This window comes from Centruroides sculpturatus, unplaced genomic scaffold (assembly GCF_000671375.1).
Source record: "Centruroides sculpturatus isolate CEXI.00-Female unplaced genomic scaffold, Cexi_2.0 scaffold60, whole genome shotgun sequence".
NCBI classification, from domain to species: domain Eukaryota; kingdom Metazoa; phylum Arthropoda; class Arachnida; order Scorpiones; family Buthidae; genus Centruroides; species Centruroides sculpturatus.
The window spans coordinates 1,063,966-1,090,431 of record NW_019384349.1 but is presented as its reverse complement, the minus strand read 5'-3'; the positions used below and the strand labels follow the sequence as shown (position 1 = coordinate 1,090,431).

Genomic DNA, 26,466 nt, shown 5'->3' with positions numbered 1-26,466 from the left:
CAGTAACAATCCTAATTCGGTCTGGATCTGATCATGTCCTGCTTGACTGACTGATCCCAAACAAAAGACTTCCCTGAATCTCCTGCCTCACATACATGTGACCTAACCAGACCCTTGGTCATTCTTTTATTTACATTTTCACAATCAAAGAGAAGTGTATTTTGAAGACAGAATCATTTCACAATGATGCAGCTATTAAGTTTGGGGGTTGAATTTATAAATACAGTAAAACCTATTTGAAAAACCTGTACTATGTCATTCTGGTTTAAACATTGTATAATTAAAACTTGCATAAAACTGATCATCATTAAAAGAAAATTGGATTTAATAACTACTCTACAGGATTTTTTAGTAATGTGATACTATGATTTTGATTATACCAAAATTCCTTTTATGATTTGTTTCAGGACTTTGGATCTAACAGCAACTGATACTGATATCAATTTCTCAGGATTAATGTACACAGAAGTACCATAGCCTTCTAGAGATTACAAACTCATGTAACCCTTCATTATGTCTACCTTTCAAGTATCTCCCACTGTTTGTTGTGGTGCAGTAAGCACCCAGCTTAGTTTCTGGTTGATGGATATAGCGAGCTGTCGAGGAGGATCGCATACATCTAAATATATAGTTGCAATTGGTTTTGATTCTATTATGAAAAGTGTAAACAACTTAAGTATGAAATATTTTTATTGATTTTTTTATACAATGATTTTTGAAAGAACAACAACACAATCAGAACCTCGTCAGCCTTATTGGAAAATTTTCCGTGATCAGTCTGTCGTCTTCGAATACCACGACAATGTTCACTTCAAACTCTAGACAAGACAAAAGCATTTACCAATTTTGACATTAGACTATGTTTGCAAATACTTCTTGTTTCAATTCTGTACAGAGAAACTTTTGAATTAATGGATGCATGTAGTTTCTCTTCTTACTGTTGTATCTGATGTTTCATTTCAGTAAAACATCTTTTGTTTGTCAGCATCCATTACCAATAGAATAATAATACAGAAATGTGCAACTACTATTCTTTTTTTGTGATGCCTGTAAGAACTTTCCATCACTTGTTTCCCCAAACTCTTTGAAATCTGCAACTCAGATGGAAACCATACTGGGAGCGTCTTTTATAAGTGATATAAACCAAGAAAAAATATACACACACACACACACTCCAAATTGTTGTGTGATAAATTTGGGATTATCAGGACCAAAGAAAGGAAGTATTAAAACCAACTAGATAATGAGCACTTAGTAATAATTTAAGAGCCTTTATGCTGTTCTGAATGAACAGTATGAATGGTTCTTAAATTGATTTGTTAGTTTTGAGGTCAAACTTCTTTTTGCAATGTTCTCCAAACATTACTCAAAACAAGTAGTATTAGCAAAACATCCAACATGTGCTATTTAAATGAAAATTTCTATACCTATTTTGAAATTGTTTGTGATTAGAGTTGGACAAGTAAATAATCTCGGAAACACCATGTAAATAGGAATGGCAATGCCCCTGCAGATGTCGCCTTCTCCTATCTGAATATTTTGAATCTCCGTTGCTGAAAAATAGATAATCCCATATAGACACTAATAATTTTTTACTAGTAATATACAAAACACAAAGTGTATAACACTTATCTGGGCATTTCTTTAAATGAAATCTTGTGCATATTATCAGAATAAAAGTTGTTAAATATAAGAGAGACTAACGTACCATCTCTGGAATATCCTTCAGCACAACCGCAAGTCTCCAGTCTGACCAACTGCAGTTCGATGGATCGAATTTGAGTGTCACACTTTTCTACGCAGATCTGGACGTATATAATGTAGATTTATAAAAACCATTTCTGTAACAATAAATTTCTTAAAGCGTACCTCTCCATTAAATGGCTGCGTAATTGAGCAAACAGTAGAATCGAGCTTTCCCGCGATCAGGAAATTTGGAATTTTTCTTCTCTGCAATGAAGTATATTAATAATAATTATTTGGATAATACAACTTTAGATATTGTTTGCTGGTAAATAAAACAATGTATAGAAGGCAATATTAGTATCTTTTATTCAAATCCTCCATTCTTGCTCATGTAGAAATCTAGCTTTCTTGTGAGTGTATAGTTTCTAATAATTAGCTTTCACACATTTCTTTTAAAATAAGTTATTGTGATAATTTCATTATTCCCTAAAATCAGTGGCTGAGTGTGTTGAAAACAAGTATCAGCAGATTCCAACTAATGAAAAGTAATAATGGAATGACATGTTGTAATTTTGTTGTTCAATTCTCAGCTTTGAAGAACATAAATATTGACTGTCTAGAAATGTATGGGTCATTGGATCTTTACTGCATTGACTTGTACATAATTTATATTTCAAAGAAAGTTTTATTATTACCATCACAAAGAGAATTGCTATGTTTACATAAGAAATTGTGTGAGTAGATCATTTTTCTGAATGCATTATTTTGATACTTAGTTTTATAAAAAAATTTCTTACAATTATAATAATTAATTATGGCTCCTATTTGGGAAATAAATAGTGTCAGATTAACTGTTGTAAAACACAACAGTTTAGCTGACAATCTTGTTTTTATATTGCTTAGCCTTAACAGCAAAAGTAGGGGAATCCTTTACAATTAATAACAAAAAAAAAAAAAAAAAAGGAAACTTGCATGCACCCAGGTGATAAAACTGAAGCATCAAGTTTTCATGATTGGTCAGAAAGTTCTCAAAAATTATATTTAAAAACATTATTCTTGTAGTAACTCAAAACATTAAAATGAGCAATTATTTGATTTCTTGGTGTTAATGTCACAAAGCTGGGCTGCAGTTTTTATTTTAATAAAACTTTTCTCTTCATGTACTACAGAATTCTATTTCAAATTTTACCAATATCTCTAAGGAAAAAAAAGGAGGTTTTCATGTTTATTTTGACTGGATATTCAAAGAGTTTTTTACAAAAATGATTACCAACATTGGAAGGATGCCCACAGGAGTATCAATATATATCAGGGATGTCCAACCTTTTCGTTTCTCTGGGCCACATCGGAAGAAGTCATGGAGTTTTCGACCACAAGTATATATAATATACTTGTGGTCCAAAACTCCATGACTTTGGATTAACATGTCAAAGTTTTAATACTTATTACTATAATTTAATCACAAAAAAGGATATTTTAAAAAATTACTTCTACAGACACTTTTAATTTTTACTTAGAAATTGATAAATTCATTTATTATAAAGGAGACAAACAAAAATTTATTTTAAAAACACAGTCAAATAAAAATGCACTTTATAAATAATATATAGTCTAAAAAGTAGCCAATATGCCAAATTATGTTTTTTATGCCAAACTAAAAAAAGGATAGCCAAATCCATTGGAAGGAATACTAAATAAATCTGGAGTTGGGACTCAAAGGATTATAGACCCAAATGCGAGGAAAGGAGAGAAAGGATAAAAGATAAAGAAGTGAGGAAGGTTGGAAAATTAAGGATCAATATTTGCATAACAGAAGATCTATTTAACCTTTCTCACTACTATTTATCTTTTGCCTTTCTCTCCTTTCCTCAAATTTGAGTCTATAATCCTTCAGTCACAACTCCAGCTTTATTTAATATTCCTTCCTCATTCATACATTTTCAAGTATTTTAAAATATTTCCTTTCCGCTCAAAAATAAAATATGTATAAAGGTTTATGACATTGTGAAACTTATTTATTTCAACAGCATAAACTCAAAAAAAGAAGTAAATAATTTGTTGGTTTTGTTTACGTGTTTATTGGCCGCAGGTTGGATACCCTTGATATATATCATGTCCATACATACCTAATTATTTTTGAAAATATAAGAAGGTAATAAGAGAATTTAGAAAAGAATTAGTTCAGGGATAACAGTATTCAATATTTATTAAACCCTCAAAGAAAGAAGTCAAACTTTAATACTCTGTGTATTTCACATGTACTGTAAGGATTTCAGAGCACATCAGCAGTTAGTGAGCATCGTAACAGAAATGGGTGCAAGATAGCTCTGGATACTTTGAAAATACTATATAAAAGAAGTGTGTTTGAACATATTGAAATTATAAAAGTACATGGAGAAAAAAATAAATGAAAATGAGGAATTGACAGTTGAAGAATATGGTGATCAAAATGCAGAAAGTTTCTTGACTTAAATTCATTTTTAACTTAAGTATAATCAAGGTGTTTTTTTTTTTTACAGATTTTAAGGCAAGATTTTAAAACCAGATTGAAACGTCTTCAAATGCGTGGTTTCTAGTTCGTTGAAGTGAGTGGCAATAAAAGTTAATTTTAACAAATAAAACAATTACAATGGCAGTTGGTACAGATGATGATTGGCTTCAATGTATTTTTTATGTAAATGCCAGTTGAAGAGGAGGAGTCGGGGAGACTCAAAAATAAAGCTATTTATCAAATGATCAGTAATGAGGAACAATGGTTTGTCTGTGAAATAATATACAGTTTTTTTGTCTAAAACAGACTTGTGTGTTTTGATTTTTGCCACAAAATAAGGAATAATATGTTACCTTATTTTTTAGATTTGTACACAATATGAAATTCAAAATGTTCAATTTCTGACACATTAATTTAGTTCTTATTTGTACTGAGTATTTAGTTATGAATACATTTAAAAATTTACCATAATTAATAATATATTTAAAATTACTTATTTTGTTCAAAAATACTTATCACATAATATTTTCTTATTAAAATTAAAGCAGAATGGACAATGTACATCATATTTTTACATAATAAATGATTTAGAAAATAAGCAAAAAAATGGCATTTGTCTGAGTATCTTACACTTCTTTACCCAAAAAGTCAGCATCCCATCTACATTCCTGGGGTATTGGAATGTTTCAAGTACGTTAGAAAAGAATTGCATTGAACAAAACACACAAAAGATGGTATTTTCTAAATTTTTCTTCAAATTATAATTAGCATTAAAAATGCTATTAATAACTACTAATTTATCATCAATATCATTATAATAAATTTAAAATTTTTGATGATAAGTTATTTTTTTTAAACTGATGTGCACAATTTCTAACTATTCTACATGATCACATTTTTCTGAAACTTTGCAACACTTTAAAACAATTGCCAGATAAAATTTCACCACCATCTTAATTACAATTTGTTTGCTTTTATTTTAAAAATAAAAGCAAACAAACTAATATACACATTTAAATGACTAGACTTTAGAGTAGTCATTTGTGTGTATAGTTCATAGTTGCATAAGAATGCATCTGCAAACACTTGCTGTTAGTTTCAAAAATGATATATATATATAGTTTTTACATTAAATAGTTNACAGAAGTGATTGATTTAATTTTATTTAATCCTTTAAAATATCTTATTCAAGACAAGACTAATATTTTATAACTTCTACTCTAATTCTATTAAGTAAGAGTTTTTAACTTTTATTCTATAAGTGGTTAGTGGGCTAGGCTAGGCAATTTTATTGTTAAAATTAGTGAGAAACTAAGACTACCTAGTTAATTAAATTAATGAGTATCAGTATCTTAAGATATATGATATGAATGTATGTGATTCATGATTGTGATAATAATAACTAACTACAGTACTAGACTACTACTAATTACTTACTCACTACTTTACTAACACTAATAAGTAAATTACTTATAACTACAGACTGATATGTAGAGCTTATATAAGAAAACTGGCAAGACTGATAACCACTTAGCCACTGATTATATTATAATAATGTAAGGACGGTTAATGTAATCTTTAAGTTAAATAACAGCAAAGGTAATTCTACTAATTAATTTATATTAATGTGAGATATCCCCAACGACATCACTTATTCATAAATATTACTTTAATATATATTTATATGCTTATTATTACTTTAATATTATATAAATAATAATAAATAATATAATAATATATACTTTACAATGCAGAAAAACCTAAAACAATAAGTTAAGGATATTGTCGAGTTTGCACCAAAGGAGAAAGTCAAATTTACATAAACTTCTAGGATAGAAAAATGCCAAGGAATATTACCAGCACACAAAAGACAGACCAGTTTTTTCCCCAACAGAGAAATGAACTCCAAAATTACTGGCAATTTTTCAATTAAATATTTCAATATAATCATATTAAATTGTATCCAAAACTCAAATGTTAATATTCTTCATTAATACTTAATGAACAGTCAATAATTTCAAATCAAATTTTTTAAACAGTGAAAGAAACATTAATGGTGCCAAACGTTTTTTGTTTTTTATTTTACTTATAAAATATATTTTTTGACTGATTTATCAATCAGTCAAAACACAACCCCCAAGATTTTACATTTTTGGACTCTGATCTTGAAATGTTGAGAAATGCACAAAAAAACAAGGTCGGGTTTCTTCTGTATGTGGGGACACAATTTTGTCCACCTAATTTGAAGCTTAATACACAACTTTTGTCAAAAATTTCTGAAATTTCACAGGGAGGTGTGTGTACTAGAGACATTGATGCTATTAAATTTTGGCAGTTAAAGGTCAAGGGATGAAGAAATAGAGGGGGGTTGTGTGTCGTATCTTTGATAGAATCAGACTTAATAATTTTACTTGTTATTAATGTTTACAATTTTTCTTTTATAAAACTCATCTGTACCATGAAAATTAAACTTTTTGCCATTTTATAATAATTAATAATATGAAAAGCTTTTTAGCAAAATCTTGTAGCAGATTGCACCACACACACAAGTTTCTTGGCAAAAAAAGTTAAAATTGTAACTTACTGTATTTTTTATTTGGATACTATTACCAAAACAACAGCAATACAGATGTTACTTTGATGAACATATCTGTTTTAAAAAGCCAATTTTCTATCACAGTACACTTTAAAATATTTTTATACAACACAGTAAACAAAGCACACAACACAAATTATTAGTAAACACACACAATTTGAAGCAAACTAATTGACAAGATTAGTCAGTTTAGGCAATGAAATAGTTTATAGGTAAGCCCAGCGTTGCCCAGGCAAAAAATAAGAACAAACATTAAGATTACCTAATTTCATACTTCTAACCCTTCTATTGTATTTAGGGATTGCAATTGCTGGATCCCTCATCCAGCAATCCAGATAGATCTGCAAATATTCAATTAACTTTCTAAATAATGGCACAAAAGTCTACGTTGTCAGCCTTGCCACTTTGCTACGTGTGCTATCGCTCAGCAGCGAGAGCAATGTTGCCGTTCAGTGCGGCACATGCTACACTCCCTCTCTACACTGCACCACCCGCCCTTTTACCTCTGCTAATCTAATTGCCAGTTGACTTTCCGCTCTCACTAAATAAAGTGTCTTCGTGTTAAATAAGTAACTCCTATCCTAGTCCTGGTACATAATTCTAATTTACGGTCGGTTGCGACGTCAATGAATCACGTGACAGAACGATCGCAGTTTAAACTGGCCATAGAAGCTTTCTGCAGAAGAGTCGAATTTGATAACTGCTGACGCAACCCCGAAATTTGTCTTAGACAAACTAAAAAGACAGGACACAATCTTGAGTGCCAACCTTTCTGAGGCACTCCACAAAAGAATCAGAGAATGGCGTCTTACTGAGGTCACAGGGATGCTGATTTACATACAGAACCTGAAGAAGTATGACCAAAAAATTGAAAAATATGCTGAATCGTGTAAATACATATGTAGTGGAACAACAGCAGCAGCAACAGAGGATATTACAGAGGTAGAAAACAATGATTCAGATAACCCAGATAACCCAGATTCCCCGAATTTCACATTGGAACAAGAATTAGAGATCCAACTAAAGCATGAGAAAGAAAACTTCATGAAACGAAAAGAAACTAGTACTGAGAAGGATTATGATAAGTTATTAAAAAAGGAAATGACTGTTTATGAAAGTGAGGGTATCAAAACGAAAAATTATCTTTGATTTATCATTATTTGATGACACTGAAACCAACTAGCGTAGAGGCAGAAAAGGCCTTCTCAGCAGCAGGATGGGAGACAACACCATCAATACCATTTGTTTCTTAAGATTCTACTTCCAGAAAAGTCAAAAAATAACAGAAGTGATTGATTTAATTTTATTTAATCCTTTAAAATATCTTATTCAAGACAAGACTAATATTTTATAACTTCTACTCTAATTCTATTAAGTAAGAGTTTTTAACTTTTATTCTATAAGTGGTTAGTGGGCTAGGCTAGGCAATTTTATTGTTAAAATTAGTGAGAAACTAAGACTACCTAGTTAATTAAATTAATGAGTATCAGTATCTTAAGATATATGATATGAATGTATGTGATTCATGATTGTGATAATAATAACTAACTACAGTACTAGACTACTACTAATTACTTACTCACTACTTTACTAACACTAATAAGTAAATTACTTATAACTACAGACTGATATGTAGAGCTTATATAAGAAAACTGGCAAGACTGATAACCACTTAGCCACTGATTATATTATAATAATGTAAGGACGGTTAATGTAATCTTTAAGTTAAATAACAGCAAAGGTAATTCTACTAATTAATTTATATTAATATATTATAATTATAATCTAACTAAACATTTAAAGTTAATTATCTCTATCTCAAGTGTTAAACCAAACCAAAGTTAAGTTTACTACCTAAATGTGTAAGAAGTTTTACTGATTTATAGTGACCAGTCTAAATAATAAAAGTTTCTTAAGTATTTAAAAAAAATGTTTTATTTCTTTAAAAAACCCATAAATTTCTGGATAGATAGATAGATAACACTTTATTGCACCAAAAAACATTCACGCCGGATTCCCCGAATTTCACATCCAACTAAAGCATGAGAAAGAAAACTTCATGAAACGAAAAGAAACTAGTACTGAGAAGGATTATGATAAGTTATTAAAAAAGGAAATGGCTGGAAATTTGGTTTATATAACTACAAAGGTTATCTTACATAGCCAATTTTACCTGTTTTCACCGTATGAAAGAATTAGCTCCCTCCTCTTCCAAGGCTAATTAGAGAATTTTTGGATGGTTTAAAAATATGTTTCTTTTTTTGTGTTTTTGTGGGAAATCAATCTAAAATAGTACGGTAGAAGCAGAGTTCTTCAGGGTAATTCTTAATCCTCACCCTCTCCCCACGGAGGGAATTTCCAAAAATCCCTTCTTAGTGTGCATTCCCATGGTGTACCCTAACTGTACCAAATTTCAACTTTCAACTCCTAACCGTTTGGACTCTGCATTTATTATCATCATCAACCCATCTTGATTATATTATAAGATTGGTTTGATTTTTAGTTTGACTATGCAGTCTGGAGCCATTGTGTGATAAAATTAAAAATACACAGGTAATGAAACCAGATGTGCCTGCCATTATCATCTGGAATAGAATTAATTTTCACCTCAAACAACTATAAACATGAAAGTAATTAGAGGAGAAGGTGGTGTTATGGAACACTGCGGGTATTATGGAACCACCCCATTTCGAACTGATAATAAAGGCGAGCTGTAGCGGAATGTGGATGAACTGAACTAGGCAGACATCCATAGCAAGGGGAAAACCCGTTTTACTTCAGTTAAACGGTTGTCCGTATTTAATCAGCAAATTTGTTTTTTTCAAAATTCACAAGTTTTGAATGCTAAGTGAATTTAATTATTTTTAAAATATAAATCGTGTAGTTGTAGGTTCACTGGTGCATGTATTCCGTTCCAGAGACTTAGGGGTACATATTAATCTGTGTGATGTTCACGTTTTTTAAATTTTGGTCTCGACAGACATAAGTTAATTCGAGATGGCGATGCGTGAAATACGGACCCCTTTGGTGCTTTTACAGTAATATGGAACTCAACTCCTCCGAACTCTCTCTTTGCAATCAGACATTCGTCCGGAGCAATTTGGGAAAAAGACACTAGGTAGAAAGTCTGAAAATATCGAAAAAGAGCTGCTGGAATATATATTGTTGATGGAGGTCATATTTTTCTATTATAAAAGCATTTTTGCGATAAAATACATTGGAGTAAATAATTTTGTAATTATTTAACATTTTTTGTCCTTTCCTATTTGTTTTTGGCTACATTAAAGCATTTTTTTGAAAATATACAGTAAGGTTCCATATTACCACCCGATTTTCTCTAAGCCTACTTTCGGACTTTTTGTACAAAAGCCTTCAAAAACCATACTTACAGTTACACTAGCGAAAAATCCAATTAGGAACATTTAGTTTACTAGTTACCAGTACTTTTCGCTCAAAAAATGTGGGTGTAGTTATGATACCTTGTTTACAATTCACTAAAATGTAATTGGGGTTCCATAATACCACCTTCTCCTCTAATAAATATGTTACTACTATCGAAACATATGCAGGTTCTGACAAACTTTTAAATCAAAATGTGCCATAAGAACTTGAAATCCTCAATTAATTCTTTGAAGAGAGAAAGTACACTAGTACAACAGTAGAACTTCCAGTTTGCTGGAGTGTGATGTTAGACTAGTACAATGGATCTGTTTGACATTTTTCAATGCTTATTCCTATAATATACATATACTGTAGATTTATTTATTCATCAAATTTATAAGACTGATTTCTATATTATTGGTGATACTTATGTATTTACAAACACAGGTGGTCTTCAACTTCTAGACAATTCACTCTCTTGCACACTCTTAAGCTCCTAAATGGCTTTTCATACACCAAAAACTTCACAACTTCATACATTTTGAGCCAATAAACAAAATTTTTAACTATTGTGAGACGGTGTTTGCTTCCAGTTTTGGTTTCGATAACAGCAAAACCATTTGTGAAAAATAAGTTTTATTGTTTATTTTATTTAAATTACAGTTTTAATATTTTAAAAAAGCATTCTATGCATGGTCACTGTATAAAAAAGATCTAACATAGAAAAGTTAAGTTTTCATTTTAGTTCTCTGGGAATGGAAATCGTTTATAACATGCAACTTTATTGTTTAACTTTCATACACATTACTTGTGAAAGCCAGTGACTACCTGTATTGTAAACACAATCTACAATATTTATCTGAATAAACATTGTAAAATTTATATAAAATCAATTTAAACTTATGATTGATATGAACTACAAATAATACAAACCATTTTTTGACAAAAGGTTCATATGAATTTATTTCCCTAACTCCGCATTTATCTTTTCTTAAAATCAAAAGTATAGTAATTATATAGTTATAAAAATATGAATAATTTCTTTCTGATAATCCTATTTTAATTTAAATTCAACATCCTTTTCTTTTAAATAGAAAATTAAGTTGTGTAATTTAAACTAATCAAAACAAACTCAAAATACTATAATAAATGTTTTCACGTAATCTTGTATAACAATAGCCTATTTTAAGTAAAAACAGATATAATATAATATAAATACTACTATACTAAAATAAACTAATATAAATACACAAAATTTTATATTTTTCTTACAAAACTTGAGATAATTTGAGTACACATGCTTGAATATCTGAATATTACATAATTTTTTATTCAAGTGTCTGGATAATCAAAAGTCGACAATTTCACTAACATTCAAAAGTAGACTTTTGTTAAATAATTCAACACACTCTTCAGAATAAAAGGACAGAAATGATGTTTTGTAAGTTAAACAGTACTGATTTGTGATGTAAATAATAATTATAAATTAATAAATATTATATATATATTATATATTTCATTTAATAACTGAATTCAATCAAAATACCTGCTTGATTCATCTGATTTCTTTAATGAGATGATAAATTTCAAATGGAAACGAAATAAGTTATCACCTTGAATATTTGTTCTTGTGACAATTAAAACAACTTTCAAAAGTTTATAAATATTTGTTTGAATTATTCCAGAATTTTAAATTCAATAAATAACTTTCAATAACAAACTCAATATAAAATTTCTAATTATTTAGTAATTTACTAGAAATTATTCACGTAAATTAATATAGATTATAAATGATGACAAACCAAAATATTTTACTATTTAAATTTTGCACAATATTTCGCTTAGATTCACTTACCTTATATTCAACAATAAATTCGATAGTCTTCAACAAATCCTTATTTAAAATTGATCTTTTCATTTCGCAACGAAGCATGTACTGAAAAAATATAAAATCGACATAATTAGAAAAAACCATAATAATAATAATAATAATAAAATATATTAAGCATATATAGAAGAGTTTTCAAGCTTTAAAATTCTATTATTACTGTATTATCTTGTATTATTTTAAATACAGTTAAAAATAATGTAATGTATTAATAAGTTAATTTATAAAATTATTAGTCAGTGTTTTTTATTTTAATAATTATACTCTTAGAGTAGTTGTAAATGTTACTATGTTCATATTGTTTGTTAGAAATTAAAGTTTTATTTTATTTACATTTGAATCAATAATTCAATTTATAGGATCCTGTCAGATCTGAGCCCAGTTTGTCAAAGCCCTTCTATTAATTAAAGTTCTAGCCCTCCAATTAATTAGCTACTGTTTTTTTTTTTACAAGAGATGATAGAAAGCTGTCAACTGTATAGTGCAGTGTTTCCAAACAAGAGAGAAATCACTCCTTGTAGGCAGAAAAACATTTTGTGTGAATTTTTCTTTCTTTTAAAGACTGAAACACAACAAAAAAGAGAGAGTGAATTTGAGATATTTCAAATGATTGATTATTTTTCATCTGAATGAATCCATTGCTACAAATAAGAATTTGTATTTGGCAAGCCTTGTTGGAGTTGGCACTGGCATTAAAAGGATATGTTAAAAAATTGAAGATTTATTAATTGTAGTAATTATTATTAATAGTAATCTGGGCATTGTTTGTTGTTTGTCTATTGTCTTTGTCATTACATCTATATTAATTAAAACACTCATATATGTAATATCCAATAGTATTACAGCATTGCTTAAGATAACTAATGATTGGCAAGTGCCAAATCTGACAGAGGGCGCTCAAGATGGCTACCGAAACAGGTAAGGAACCGACCATGTGTTTCTTCAGTGCCTGAGCCGATTCAGTTCCCATTGGTGATGACTACTGCAATGACCAAATGGAGAACAAATAACTGAATTTATGTCAAATTCTAGACTATATCAGTGACAGGAAACGTTGTCTTGTAGGTGAAGATGTTTTGGATGCTGAACACATCATTAGAGTTTAATCCACAAAATACGATGTGTCCAGCATCCAAAACAGCTTCACCTTCTACAAAACGTTTCGTGTCGCTGATATGAGGGGTGTTCAAAAAGTATCGTATCTTTGGTCGGCAAAAATACATTTATTGATTTTGAGGTACAAAACCCTAATCCCCTTCAAAGTAGTCTCCTTGGTAATGTATACACTTCTCCCAGTGCTCCTGCCATTGCTGGAAACACTGCTGGAACGCATCTTTTGGAATGGCCATCAGCCGGTCTGTCGCATTCCGCATGATGTCTTCTCTTGACTAAAATCAGGTTCCTTTTAGCGGCATTTTCAGCTTGGGAAATAGTCAAAAGTCTTACGGAGCATGACGAACCACAGGAATGTTGTGTTTGGCGACAAAAGTCCAATTCAGATGCACAGAATGGGCGAATGCATTATCATGATGGAGCTGCCAAGTTTTGGTTGACCATAGATCAGGTCGTTTGCATTGCACAGCATCACAAAGACGATGAAGGTCCTCCTGGTAGTACTCCTTTGCGATGTTTGGCCTTGTGGCACATACTCAGGATACACCACCCCACGGGCGTCTAAAAAAACTGTCAATATGACCTTGACATTGCTGCAGACCTGCAGCACTTTTTTTGCCTCGAGGATCCTCCCCGAAAGCTTGCTGAATCTTGTGAATGGTTTCCGCTTGGGTATCACCAAGCTTTTGGCAAAATTTGATGCAATATCACTGCTCACGTTGTTCAGTCATTTTCCAACGTAGTGGAATCTGATGAGAGCTCACTACACGTCCTCACTCATAGGCCGACTACCAGCGACTGACACTTCCTGCAGGCGGCAAAAAATTTAGGACTGTGCATGATGACCCCTCCACAACTCCACCAAAAGAAACTTCCTGTGCATCATTGGTTTACACGGGAAAAAGAAAGATCCAATACTTTTTGAACACCCCTCGTATAGTCTAGAATTCGACATAAATTCAATGATTTGTTCTCCATTTGGTCATTGCAGTAGTCATCACTGATGGAAACTGAATCGGCTCAGGCACTGAACAAACATATGGTTGGTTCCTTACCTGTTTCGGCAGCCATCTTGAGCATCCTCTGTTGAATTTGGTGCTTGCCAATAGTTGCCCACTAATAGGCACATGTGAGGCTGATAAGTATTTTTAAGCTGTCTTCTCAATATTTGTATGAAGAAAACAATAACTATCTGATTACAATAAACAAAGTTATAGGTGTATTTTAACTTATATATTTGGAACATTACAATTGTGTGTGTGTGTGTGTACACACACACAAAATTATACATTTAGTAAGTCACAAATTTTGACAGCAATACATAATACATTTTATTGATCTCTGTTACAAACAACAAAGCCATACATATTGAAAGATGTGAATTAAACAACAGATGCTCCACTGAATGGTAAGAATCTGGAAAGATACAACTCATTGCCATTCACTCAGACATTGTGTCACTAGTTTATGAACTAATTAAACTGTCTTCTAATTCAGACTGTGTCATGATATTCAGCCAAGGTTTGGGTGAATCCCCAAAATATTCAATAGAATTCAAATAGAATGTTGTGTAATCTGACCTTGTAAGAGAAGACGACATTAAAAAACTCTCATAATCTAAATGGCTTGTTACATTCTTGACAATCATTACTATGTTATAACCAATAACATTTTATTTTAGTTTGTCAATATTCATGTATATAAGTACTTTACAGTGTTCAATTCTGTAATATGTTCATTTAAAATATTTCATTCTTTTATTTGCTTTGTTCTTTTTATTTGTAGCATTCATATTTTCAGATTTGTTAAATTTTGAATGCTAATTTACAATCTAGCATTTAATTTTGATCACATTGGTTATTAACATCAGCAATTTTCATCTATAGCCCCTATCTAAAACAAATTATGGTATATTTGAGTTGACAATTTTTTAAAATTTAAATACAGACTATGCATACAAAAGAGCTTCAAAAACGTAGTAATCTCTTAGCACATTATCCATCATGGCTGACACGACTCAAAGCACCACATCCTATGGCAGCATGCATCGTCGTATCACACCATTTGGCTTGTGAGTTTGCCATGTTAATATTTAAAAAATATCACAAAATACCAATTCTGTGGTATTATAAGAAAAACCATGACTGTAACTGTGGTTATTTATATTCATTGTACGTTAAATTTCAACATAGAACTTGTCCCTTATACCATACTCCTCCTGATTCAACAGTTCAGTTTCCTAATGTAAAGAGTAGGACATTCTAGCGAACCCATGTTGAAAATTGAGAAATTGAACAATTTTTTCCTGCTAGATTAGAATCAAATACAGTCGACCCCCTATAACACGGTAGATACATTCCACTTTATAAGAATTTTGCATTGTAGGAATCTTCAAATACATGAGCCAATCACAGCCCGGCATGTGTGCAGTTTACTGACTATGGCTGTTTGAAAGGTTTTCTTCCATAAAATTAATCGATTCTAGACTAATTTCACTCAACATTTCCAAAACACGTATAATTTTTTGGGAATAATCTGTATAAACTATGCTATAAACAAAAAATTGTAGAATTACTTACTGAGTGTGCACCGTTCGACCATGCCATTGCTTAAGCTTGTTTTCACCGCGGAGCAGCGCACCGAACGGCGGCCGTGTTTTCTGATAAGTTATTTTTCTGCGAAAAATTCGTTGAACTTTGGAGACATCATTAATAGAAATAATTTTTATGACCGTTGAGTAAGAAATGTTTTTTCACAAGAAATGTATATCATTACAGTACTGTATTAGACTTACAGTACCCAATTTAGGCCTATATACTGTGCAGACGATAGTAAACTCAACTTACCCGCCTAAACTCCATAGTGTGTAAGTAGTTCGGCTGCTTGTCCACTATTGGTCCAGATTCAACCAATCCTGTCACCACACGAGTTGGCGATGACGTTTTACCGCATCTTACGAGTCTCTTTTAGCATCTTTATACGAATACGGTCGCAATTTTTTCACCGCGATATACAAATCTGCATTATATGAACCCGTGTTATAGGGGGTGTCTACTGTAGGTCAATTCCTTAAAAAATACTTTCATATTTAGATGAAAGGTTTGACACAGTCCTTAATGCTTTAAGTGAGGTATCTGCTACAATCAATTGGCTTTGTTAATCTACATCAGTGGTTCTTAACCTGTGGTCCGTGGACCACTGGTGGTCCCTGAAAGCATCCAAAGTGGTCCGCGAAAGTTATCCCAAAATTATTAAATAAATGACGACACGTTGATGACAATGCGCAGTACGTCAAGGTTAGAGCCAATAGCAGACTGGGCTGGGGTATGGTGCGCGGTCAGAAAATATGAAACTGGAAGTCACTAGCAATAAATTTGCATTTGAAGATAAAATCAGTGCGTTTATCGCTAAAATCGACCTATGGATCACCAAAGTCGAAAGAGAGAATTTTTCTGCGTTTGATACATTGAACCCAATTATTGATTGACAGTATGCTGAGATTAAAGGACAAATACAAAAGAACATTACATTCCATTTGCAAAGCTTGAAAAATGAATTCTATCGCTATTTTCCTGACTGCAAGGATAAAGGTATTCGGAAACTGATTTGCAATCCTTTCATAATCAACATTTCTGAGGTGACGGATGAAATACAAGAAGAGTTAATTGAAATGCAACATGATAGTAACTGCAAGGATACATTCGAGACAGGAATTAATCTTAAAGATTTTTGGAGCCAAAAAGCTATTGCTTTCCCTAAAATTCGAGAAATTGCTTTACAGTGCCTAACTTTATTTTCAACCACATATTTATGCGAGCAAGGATTCTCAGTGCTTTTGATAATTAAAAATAAACATCGAAATCGGTTGGATGCCAGTGCCGACATGCATTTCCTTTGAGTAGCACTGAACCAAGAATTCAGCAGTTGGTAAACAGTATGCAGTCACAAAAATCGCACTAAAATAATGTAATTAATGTAACACTTTCGCAAATAATATAATACTCTTGGTTCCGAATAATTTTCTACGTGTTTAATTTATAGAACAACCTTATAAGAACCTATATTACTGCCAAACAGCTCGTGTCCAATGACAAGACAAAAATTTTGATAAATGGTCCCCCATCACTAAAAGGTTAAGAACCACTGATCTACATAATGAAATTGATGAAAATTTGACTAAGATTGAAATTAAATTGGAGAAAATTTTTTAGTTTAAGCAGGATGATCTGAGTAGTAAGATACAAGGCCATCATCATCTTTGTATAAATGGAATTTAGGAAATGTAGACCTGCTGAAGGCAACTCAATATTTAAACAAGACTAATTTTTATCAAAAGAAATTCAGCAATTTTCAAAATCTAATTATTTTATATTATCTGAATATACCTGTTTTTAATAACATATTGGATGATTCAGAAGATTTAATTTCTAGTTATTTTGTTGATTATGATCTATTATTGGGTGATTCAAATGCCAGGACTGACACAAAAATGGACAGTATTTTTCATGGGATTATTATTTTGAATTCACGATTATCAAATGATTTGGTTAGCAATAAGCAGAGTGACTAGTTTATTGAATAGGTTAAAGACTAACTTATATATAATAAATAGTCATCACCCTCATGATTCTCCAGCTAATTTTACATGCATGTCCAAGTTGGGAGCATCAATAATAGATTTATTAGTACAGTAGTGTGTCGATTATCTGAAAGTCAATCATCCGAAAGAATTCCAGTCGGCAAATTTAAATTTTCGCCAGTGCTGTGGCGCTGCAATCTTTGGCTATGTCTTGGGCTACTCAAATATTTTACGTTNTTAATATTTTTTTTGTTGATGTGTGTGTTTTAGCTGGCAGCACTGACACTTTTGTGTGGTGTTTTTCTGAGGACTGTGTGTCATGCTGAATCGAACGTTTTTGATACTAGATCAACTTTTAAAGTATAATTTTTTTTGTTTTTATTTTTCAATATATATATTTTGTTTGTAAAAAATAAAGAAATAACTTTTAAATGATACAATAGCCACGATTATTATTTTTAAAAGTTTACATTAAGCTTAACATCGATGAAAATTCAACACGAAGCGACACGCAATGGAGAAAAATTTCAACACGGGATAGGTTAATATATTTTTTCGTACAGAATCAGTTATCCGAACAACCCCAGTCCCCAATTGATTCGGATAAACGACGCTCTACTGTAGAACTGTTTCAGTTAAATCATCTGGTTTGGCATTACAGTAAAAAACATTTTTTTAAATATGTTTACATGTAACAACTATTACTAAAAAACCTTTCATTAGAAAATTACCTGAATGCTAATAAATACTCCATGATATGTTTCATATAAAGTTTTGTTTGGCTTTGGTTTGAGAGGTATTTCAAATGGAATTTCTGTTCTTCCAACTGGTAATTTTCCAGGCTTTGATATTTCCATATTGAAATGAAGCAACTGAATTGGCTGAAAATAAATGAAATCATCTATTTAATATTTTAAATATTAAAATAATCCACAATAATTCAATTTTAAGTATAAAGCATTTATTTTATTGTCAGATAATTAAAAAATAAAGTGTTCAAATTCTATTATTTTGAAATACTTCATTGCTTATTCTTAAACTACTAACAGATGAGCCCGGCATTACCTGGATAAAAAAAAACAACAAAAGTTGATTATTCGATTATTTTGTACTTTTAATCCTTATATTATATTATAGTATTTCATTTATATTTACAAAGGTTTACCACACCGAGTGACCAATCTAACACATTTTTAAAATGTTTTAAATTGTGTACAGTAGACAAATAAAGAACTCTTACATAAGATAATCTTTGTAGTTATATAAATTAAGCACTATAATATAAGTAACATTAAAATGAAAACTATATAAAGAGTTTGGTTATTTTAGCCTACCATTGTCATGTTTATACAATGGTACAATGCAATACTTGGATGGTACGAAATGATACATCTCATTGGTCAAGTAAAAACCAATTGAAAATATATCTTAAAAAATTTAAGATATCGTATTTTTCCCTAATGTTAACTCTAAGAAACCGCTGAATATGAAATGGTAATCTGCCAACCAATCAAATTTTGCAAAAAAACGGATTATATATTTAAACTCGGCACCCTTGAAAACCACTTAAAATATATTTTATGCTTGACTGGTAACCTTGTATTATACAATTTTCCTATTTGAATGCCACCATACAACTTGTCCAATAGAAAGGAGACTTTTTGCAGAAGGAAGTAGAAGTAATTTGACCAAAAGTAGTTGTTGACCTCCTCCCAGAAGAGAGAATGGTCAATGACTATTAATTAATAATTGAAAAGTGATCTGTGTTGGGTGGGTTGTGGTCGCCATGTGTGTGATCAAAGTTGTTAACCTTAATGTCTAAAAGACTTTTTTTTTTGTATTTAAACAAATCACACAATCTTGTAAAAATGCTAGAATAATTGCTTTTATGTGATAATAAATTTTTTAAATTTTGGAAACAGATTGTATAAACTATGTGGGAAGTGTGTTCTCATAAATATTGCATTTATGGAAAAATTATTGGGCTGCAATTTGAAAAACATTGTAAACCTATAAATTCTGACTGATGTCCCTTGTCCATCTGTGTTTGTTTCTGTCTGTCTGTCTTTAATCTTGAGAAAGGCGTTAGATAGATGAAAGGCAAGACCAGATATGCTTAGGAGCAGGAGACCCAGATTAACAATATAGAAACTTCTGGTTTTGAACGGAAGTCACGTTACATCAATTTAAAATTTTTCCCTGAATGGAGTTAGATAGATAACCAGCATAATTCTATTGCTAACAGGAAAAGTATGATTTACAGGAGCAAGACACCCCTAAATTGAGATCATCGTGACTAAAAGTTGCAACCTGGCATTGTGACGATGTCACAATAAATACCTGCTCATTAGAATTGGTTTGGTTTATTTGGTTAGGGCAATGCAACATGTGAGCGATATGCCAAAGGTTAGAAGATCCCAGGAAGACTTATAAGAAGCAGGACTCTAATTAGGTCTTGCTAACGTGAAGAAAATCCGGAAAACTCCAGCCCATTCGCCATGCCCGAACCCCTGACTAACTAACTACCAGAGTTTGGTGGTTTTATGCACTCAGCTACTAGAGGGAGCTTATTAGAATTCAGAAAGTACCATTTAGAAATGAAAAAACTCAAGTTGTTAGATGTGAAAAATTAAATTCTTATAGACTTTTCACAGGATAACACTTTCAATCCCATGCAGTCGACAACCTTACCAGGAAATGATGTGAAATAAGACAAATTCGTACTTATGGAAGTTTTGTTTATTATTAACTGTATTTTAGAATATTTTCTTGCAATTTACGCATAGCGTAAGAAATTTAAGAAAATGTAATTGCTGATTTACATTCAATTGAAACATTTCATTTGCTCATTTACAGGTAACGCCATCTATTGGTGCTAACGTAAATCAGCAAATCGAATGTTTTACATTTTCTTAAATTTTTTGTCAATAAATGGCACTATGTGTAAACTAGCAAATTGAACGGAGATAGAAATTAATTGGCAGCCTACTATTCAAGGAGAATCAAAGGTCAAATCTGGGTAAAAAGGACCTCTTTGTGCCCATAGGGTGGAAAAAAAAAAACACAAAAGTACCTTTCTTGTATAAATGTCAATGTACGTTTGTAAATTAATTATGTTTCTTTAATTATATATCAATATTATAACAAGATTATGCAAATCAATTGACATTATTCATATACATTGGTGCCTCATATAATGTACTTAATTCATTCCAGGTGCATGTCCGTTAAGTGAAAAGTCTGTTATATGAAACGCATTTTCCCATAGAAATACATGTTAAAACATATAATTCATTCCACAGCATAAAATAACTGTACTGTACCATAAAAAAAAAAATGAAAATGGAGCAGTCACCAATTATGCCGGGTAGTCAGATGTTGTGAGGAGGAGGTGGAGGAACACTTTCTTCACACATTCATACAGATACAAACTTTTTACACATTTCAGCAGGTTTCTTTTTATTGTTTTTTAATCAGAGTCAGATTCAGAAGAGGCTACCAGGGCTTGCAGAGTCAACTCCTCTTGTTCCATCCTCTGTTTTTTGGCAGCTGGCTTCTTGAAAAACATGTTCAAGGTGGTCTGTTTCTCTCTCTTCTTCAACATCTGTCGGAAATGATGAGCAAGGGTGTCACTGTAGAGATCATTGATCCTGTTGGCCTCAGCTGTGTCTGAATAATGAGTGTCGGTAAACTCCTGAACCTCTCCCCATTTGATAAGGAAGTCTTTGTCAACTTTTACTCCTTCTGATGATTTCTTGCTTTGTTTCAATTGAAATCACCTTATCATCTTTTTTGGAAGCCATGATTTGCACAACACTTGAATAAATGTAAATACCATGCACTGAGGTGATGTACATAATAAACAACAGAGCAAGCCAAATCCCAACGGGAGCTCTGTACTTCAGATATACTAATAATATATTCTAATAATACTAATATATTCTAAAAATAGCAGATTGTCATTGGTACGGCAAAAGAGTGGAAACATCATTAGCACTTGTTCGCAGCCAGTCCGTTGCTTAAGTCACGTAACAGCCAAACAAAGTCTGTTGTTTGCAGCGTCCGTTATACGAGGCACCACTGTATATGAAAAATAATTGTAAGAGATATGCATGCTATGTAAATTCAATCATAGCTCGACGTTCTGAACACCATTATCAAAAGCTCGACATTCTGAACACCATTATCAAACTTTTAGGCTTGCAAGATGGCGGCACTCAACATTTGACATTCACAATTTAGAGATGAAAATTTCAGCCACAACCTCTCTAGTGTTTCCAACTTAGCCAAAGAATTTAATATGCCAAGATCATAATTGTAATTACCTAATGTTTTAATTGATGGTATGTCTTCTAAACAATAATAACCTTACTCTTTCCCTTCTACCACTATACTGTATTTTTTAGTACAATAAAGGTTAAGTTTTACAAATAACAAAATTTTTATTCTTGTATCTTTTTTTAGGATGGGAATAATTAATTAAATATCAGTTATTTATTATGAGAAAAATTGTTTCTATATTCGTCATTTTCCATATTCGTTAGATCCTTAGAAACAGATTGACAACGAATATAGAGGTTCCATTGTACTCTGGTTATGTCTGCAAGATGTTGAAGTTCTTTGTTGGTATTCTTACTCAAGCAATGCATAAATGCTTATCTCATTAAGAATCTAAATGTTGCCATTTTATACAAAGGCAGATCGTAGGATGTGATGGGAATGAAAATTGGGCTGTACATTGGTTTGTGGAATATAGACATTTCAACCACCACATTTCTAATTGCCATATGTATATCCAGGAATAGGCTTCACTCATGCTACTTTTATCAAATTTTAGTGTTAGCCCATACAGATTGTTGTTGAATTTCTGCAGGAAGTTATTGACTTATGGTCTGGATTTCCATGATTAGAAAGTTGACCGCACATCTTGCATATAGTACAGTGGTTTGCCACGGCACTCTAGGGTGCCGCGGCTTCCTCACAGAGGCCACGAAATATTATGAAATTTTCATAATTTTACTTCCACTTTCAAACAATGTGACATCTATTAGACCTGGTGCAAATCATTAACTCAGTAATAAAAGTGGCATATAGAATTGCAAAATGTAAAAAGCCTCATACAATTGCAGAAAAACTCATTCTACCAGCTGCTGTAGATATGGTGAACATTATGATCAGTGAGTCGGCTTGGAAGCAGCTTTTAAAAGTGCCTTTGTCCAACAACACCATTAGTCGCAGAATACATCATATAGTGGAGGATTTCCAGTCTTCCGTTAATTGAAAAAATAAAAGGGAAGGAATTTGGGTTGCAGCCGGATGAGGACACAGATAATAATAATAATGCTCACTTGATTTGCTATGTACAGTTTATAGGTAGTAATAACATTGTAGAAGACTTTCTTTTTTGTAAAAGTATCACTGCTGGTGCTAAGGCTCATGACTTGTTCAAGATCCTTAATATTTTTATATTCAAAAATAATTTGGAGTGGTGGAAATGCATTGGGTATCTGTACTAATGGTGCTTGTTCTACATCCAGGTGTTATGGAGGATTGCAAGCACTTTTTTGAAGCAAAGACCCTGATGCACTGTGGACCCATTGCGTTATTCACAGGAAAGCACTCACATGAAAAACTCCGAGTCTACATTGAACCAGGCCTTAGAATATGTAATAAATATAGTAAACTTTATAAAAACTCTGCCATTAAAGGCAAGATTTTTCAAACAATTATGTGAGGATATAGTATCTGAGCACACTTCTTTGTTTTACTACAGCACTTTGAGAAAGTAAAAAGCATTACCATCAGTTCAAACGTATGTTTGAACTGTGACAGAAAATTTATATTTTTCTTAAAAAGGAAGACCACAAATATATATTTCAACTTTTATAAAAAAAAGTTATAACTATGGAAAAGTAAAATAAATGAAGATGGAGGAAAAGAATGTTTCCCCTTGTTGCAACAGTTTTTGACCTATGATGGGGTTGATTTATCTCAAAGTATGAAATCTAGTTTTGAAGAACAGTTATCATAGCTTATCAACTAATTTCAGAAATATTTTCAAAATGATGATATCGATAAATTTGCATGGAATCAAGATGCCAGTGCTCCATCTTAATTTACTTCTGCAGAAGAAGAGAATCTTATTGAGTTGTCTTACAACAATACATTGAAAATAAAATTTAGCAGCATGGAATTAACTGAATTTTGAATATCAGTAAAAAAATGAATATCCCTTCCAAGTAGTAAAGCTCAGAGAATCAATTCCATTTGCAACTTCTTATTTGTGAGAAGCTGAGTTTGTAGCTGTGATAAAAACTAAACATTGCACAAAAATCAATGTGGAGAAGAAAATGAAGGTGGCTGTGTGTAGTTTGATCCCAAGATTTGAGAAAATGTGCAGTAAACAACAGGCTCATCCATCCCACTAATTATAATTAATTGAATTTGCTCAATCACATTTTTTTGTTATCTTAAATATGTTTTTTAGTTATTTTTTATTTAACATCCTAACTCATTAATTTTAAAAAATATTGGCTATTTCTCTATTTTGCAAATTGTACTTGTTAGATTTTGACATAGGACACCTTGGAAAAATTTGGATTTAGCAAGGGTGCAAGAATAAAAAAGTTTGGGAACCACTGATATAGTATAATACAGGGGTTCCCAATCTTTTTTATACTGTGACTCCCTTTACTGGCTGTAACTTTTATGCGACGCCCTTCTAAAAAAAGATACCTGCGTGTAGCTCCAGCAGACATTAAAATTACTTCATTATTCAATGAAAACTCCAAAGAATATAAAATCTTAATAATTATTATTTATTAGAAAATATAATAGTACAATTAATGAGAAGGATGAGCTTGCTTTTCTGAGCATAACTTCTCAAATCGGGGCAAAGTTTTGAAATCGCTACTCTCATTTCTTTTTCTAAATTTATCTGTGACCTGTATTTCGACTTGATTACTGCAACTGCAGAAAAGCCAGTTCACACAAGTACGATGTAGTAAACGGTAAAAGAACCTTCAAAGCTGTAGTACTGATAGCAGGATATTCTTGGGATACATTGCTCCAAAATTGAAATAGTTTGTCTTTATCAAATCATAGTTTTAGGCTCGTATCACAAAATAGTTCTAATAGCTTTTCTTCCTCGAATGTTGAAAGTGTAGATGGGGTTGGGATCGACTGGAATGGGTCTCTAATCCAGTCGTATTGATTTACATTCTTTGGAAAATATGTATCAAAATGGGTGCTTAGTGTTGATAAGTGTTGGATAAATATCAATTGCAAACTTGGCTCCAGATTTTGAATAGATTTTTCCTGCAGAAAGCCATTTAAAACAGGAAAACAGTCAGTATTTCCATGCTCCTCTTCTATTTTTCTTTTCCACAACAGCAACTTTTTTTTAAACGCTGCAATTTTATCAGCCAGTTGCAGTATATGCGTTTCGTTTCCCTGCAGCGATTTATTAAGGACATTTAATTTCTCAAATATGTCGCAAAGATACGCCAGTTTTATTAAGAAGTCAGTATCTTTAAACTTTTCTGCGTCACGATGCGATTCTATCAATAAATACGTGTACAACTCATGTTTTAATTCGTATACACGTGAGAGTACGTTACCTCTCGACAACCAACGAGAGTTACAGTAATAAAGTAAAGATGTATGCTCGGCACCCAAATCTTCACAAAGCTTTCGGAAAAATCTTGCCTTCACGGGTCTTGTTTTTATAAAGTTTACCACTTTAATAATTATATCAATCACAAGATTTAATTCAGGTGAAATATTTTTTGTAGCCAGGGCCTCCCTATGTATGACGCAATGTGTCCATTTTGCATTTGGTGCCTTGGTTTTAATGAGAGCTTGAAGTCCTCCATATTGCCCTGACATCGCGCGAGCTCCATCTGTACACACACCAACACAGTTCTCCCATTGAATGTTATTTTCTTTCATGTATGAATCTATGATCGCAAACAAATCACTAGCCTTCCCGGTATCAGTCATTTCTTTGCAAAATAACAAATCCTCACATACATTTGCTCCTTCCATGTACCGCACGTAACATATTAATTGAGCGTCGTTATTACTGTCTGTCGCTTCATCCAGTTGAATGGCAAATAAACCAGAAAGTTTTTCCACAATTTGCTCATTAATGTCTTCAGCTATGTCATGAATGCGACGACTAATCGTATTGTTAGAAAGAGGAATATTTTTTATTTCTTTAGCCGCCGATTCTCCAATCATTACTGATACCATATCAATCGCTGCAGGTAAAATAAGATCTTCAGCAATCGTGTGTGGTTTCTTGCATTTGGCAATACGGTGAGCGACCTTATAAGAGGCGAGCAGTGCTTTGGAGGGAATAGATGCTCTGGAAAACAAGGATGTCGACTGATGTTTCAGTTCTCGCAATTTTCTTGCAAAAAAATCTCGCGGTTTTCCTTGTAAATTACTGTGAACTGTTTCTAAATGACGTTTCAATTTATTAGGAAGCATACTTTCAGCTGCCAGCACCTTATGACAAACAACACATTGGGGTAGTTCCACATTTCCTTTGCTAACGTAAGTAAATCCAAAATCTAAATATTGGTCATCATATTTTCTGTATTTTTTTCGTTTTTCTACAGTTTCCTTTGTACTCTTTCCTGAGTCTTCAACACGTTTTCTATTTATTTGAATAAAGTTATCCATTTTACAATGCGCAATTTAAATAGAACACACTTGAAATCAAAACA

The 26,466-nt window shown here is 31.9% G+C and overlaps 1 protein-coding gene and 1 pseudogene across 1 annotated transcript; both read right to left on the bottom strand.

Annotated features, from left to right (window-relative positions):
- Positions 1–672: 672 nt before the first annotated feature.
- On the bottom strand, positions 673–18,645 carry LOC111637038 (Down syndrome critical region protein 3-like). Its single transcript, XM_023382452.1, has 6 exons — positions 18,466–18,645; positions 11,941–12,090; positions 1,870–1,950; positions 1,709–1,805; positions 1,428–1,553; positions 673–818 (listed from the first exon to the last, which is right to left on the bottom strand). The coding sequence occupies exons 1-6, from the start codon at positions 18,589–18,591 to the stop codon at positions 736–738; spliced, it is 663 nt and encodes a 220-aa protein (XP_023238220.1). The 5' UTR covers positions 18,592–18,645; the 3' UTR covers positions 673–735.
- A 3,046-nt stretch (positions 18,646–21,691) lies between these two features.
- On the bottom strand, positions 21,692–26,458 carry LOC111637246 (annotated as a pseudogene).
- Between the last annotated feature and the right edge of the window lie 8 nt (positions 26,459–26,466).

What these genes read in the sequence shown, in the direction of transcription:
- LOC111637038 (XM_023382452.1), bottom strand. Translation starts at nt 18,591, where the DNA reads ATGGAAATATCAAAGCCTGGAAAATTACCAGTTGGAAGAACAGAAATT. An exon ending in TTTGGTTTGTCATCATTTAT is followed by an intron (nt 1,951 to 11,940) that starts AATCTATATTAA and finishes ACTTCATTGCAG; the next exon opens with AGAAGAAAAATTCCAAATTT. An exon ending in CGCAGCCATTTAATGGAGAG is followed by an intron (nt 1,806 to 1,869) that starts GTACGCTTTAAG and finishes ATATACGTCCAG; the next exon opens with ATCTGCGTAGAAAAGTGTGA.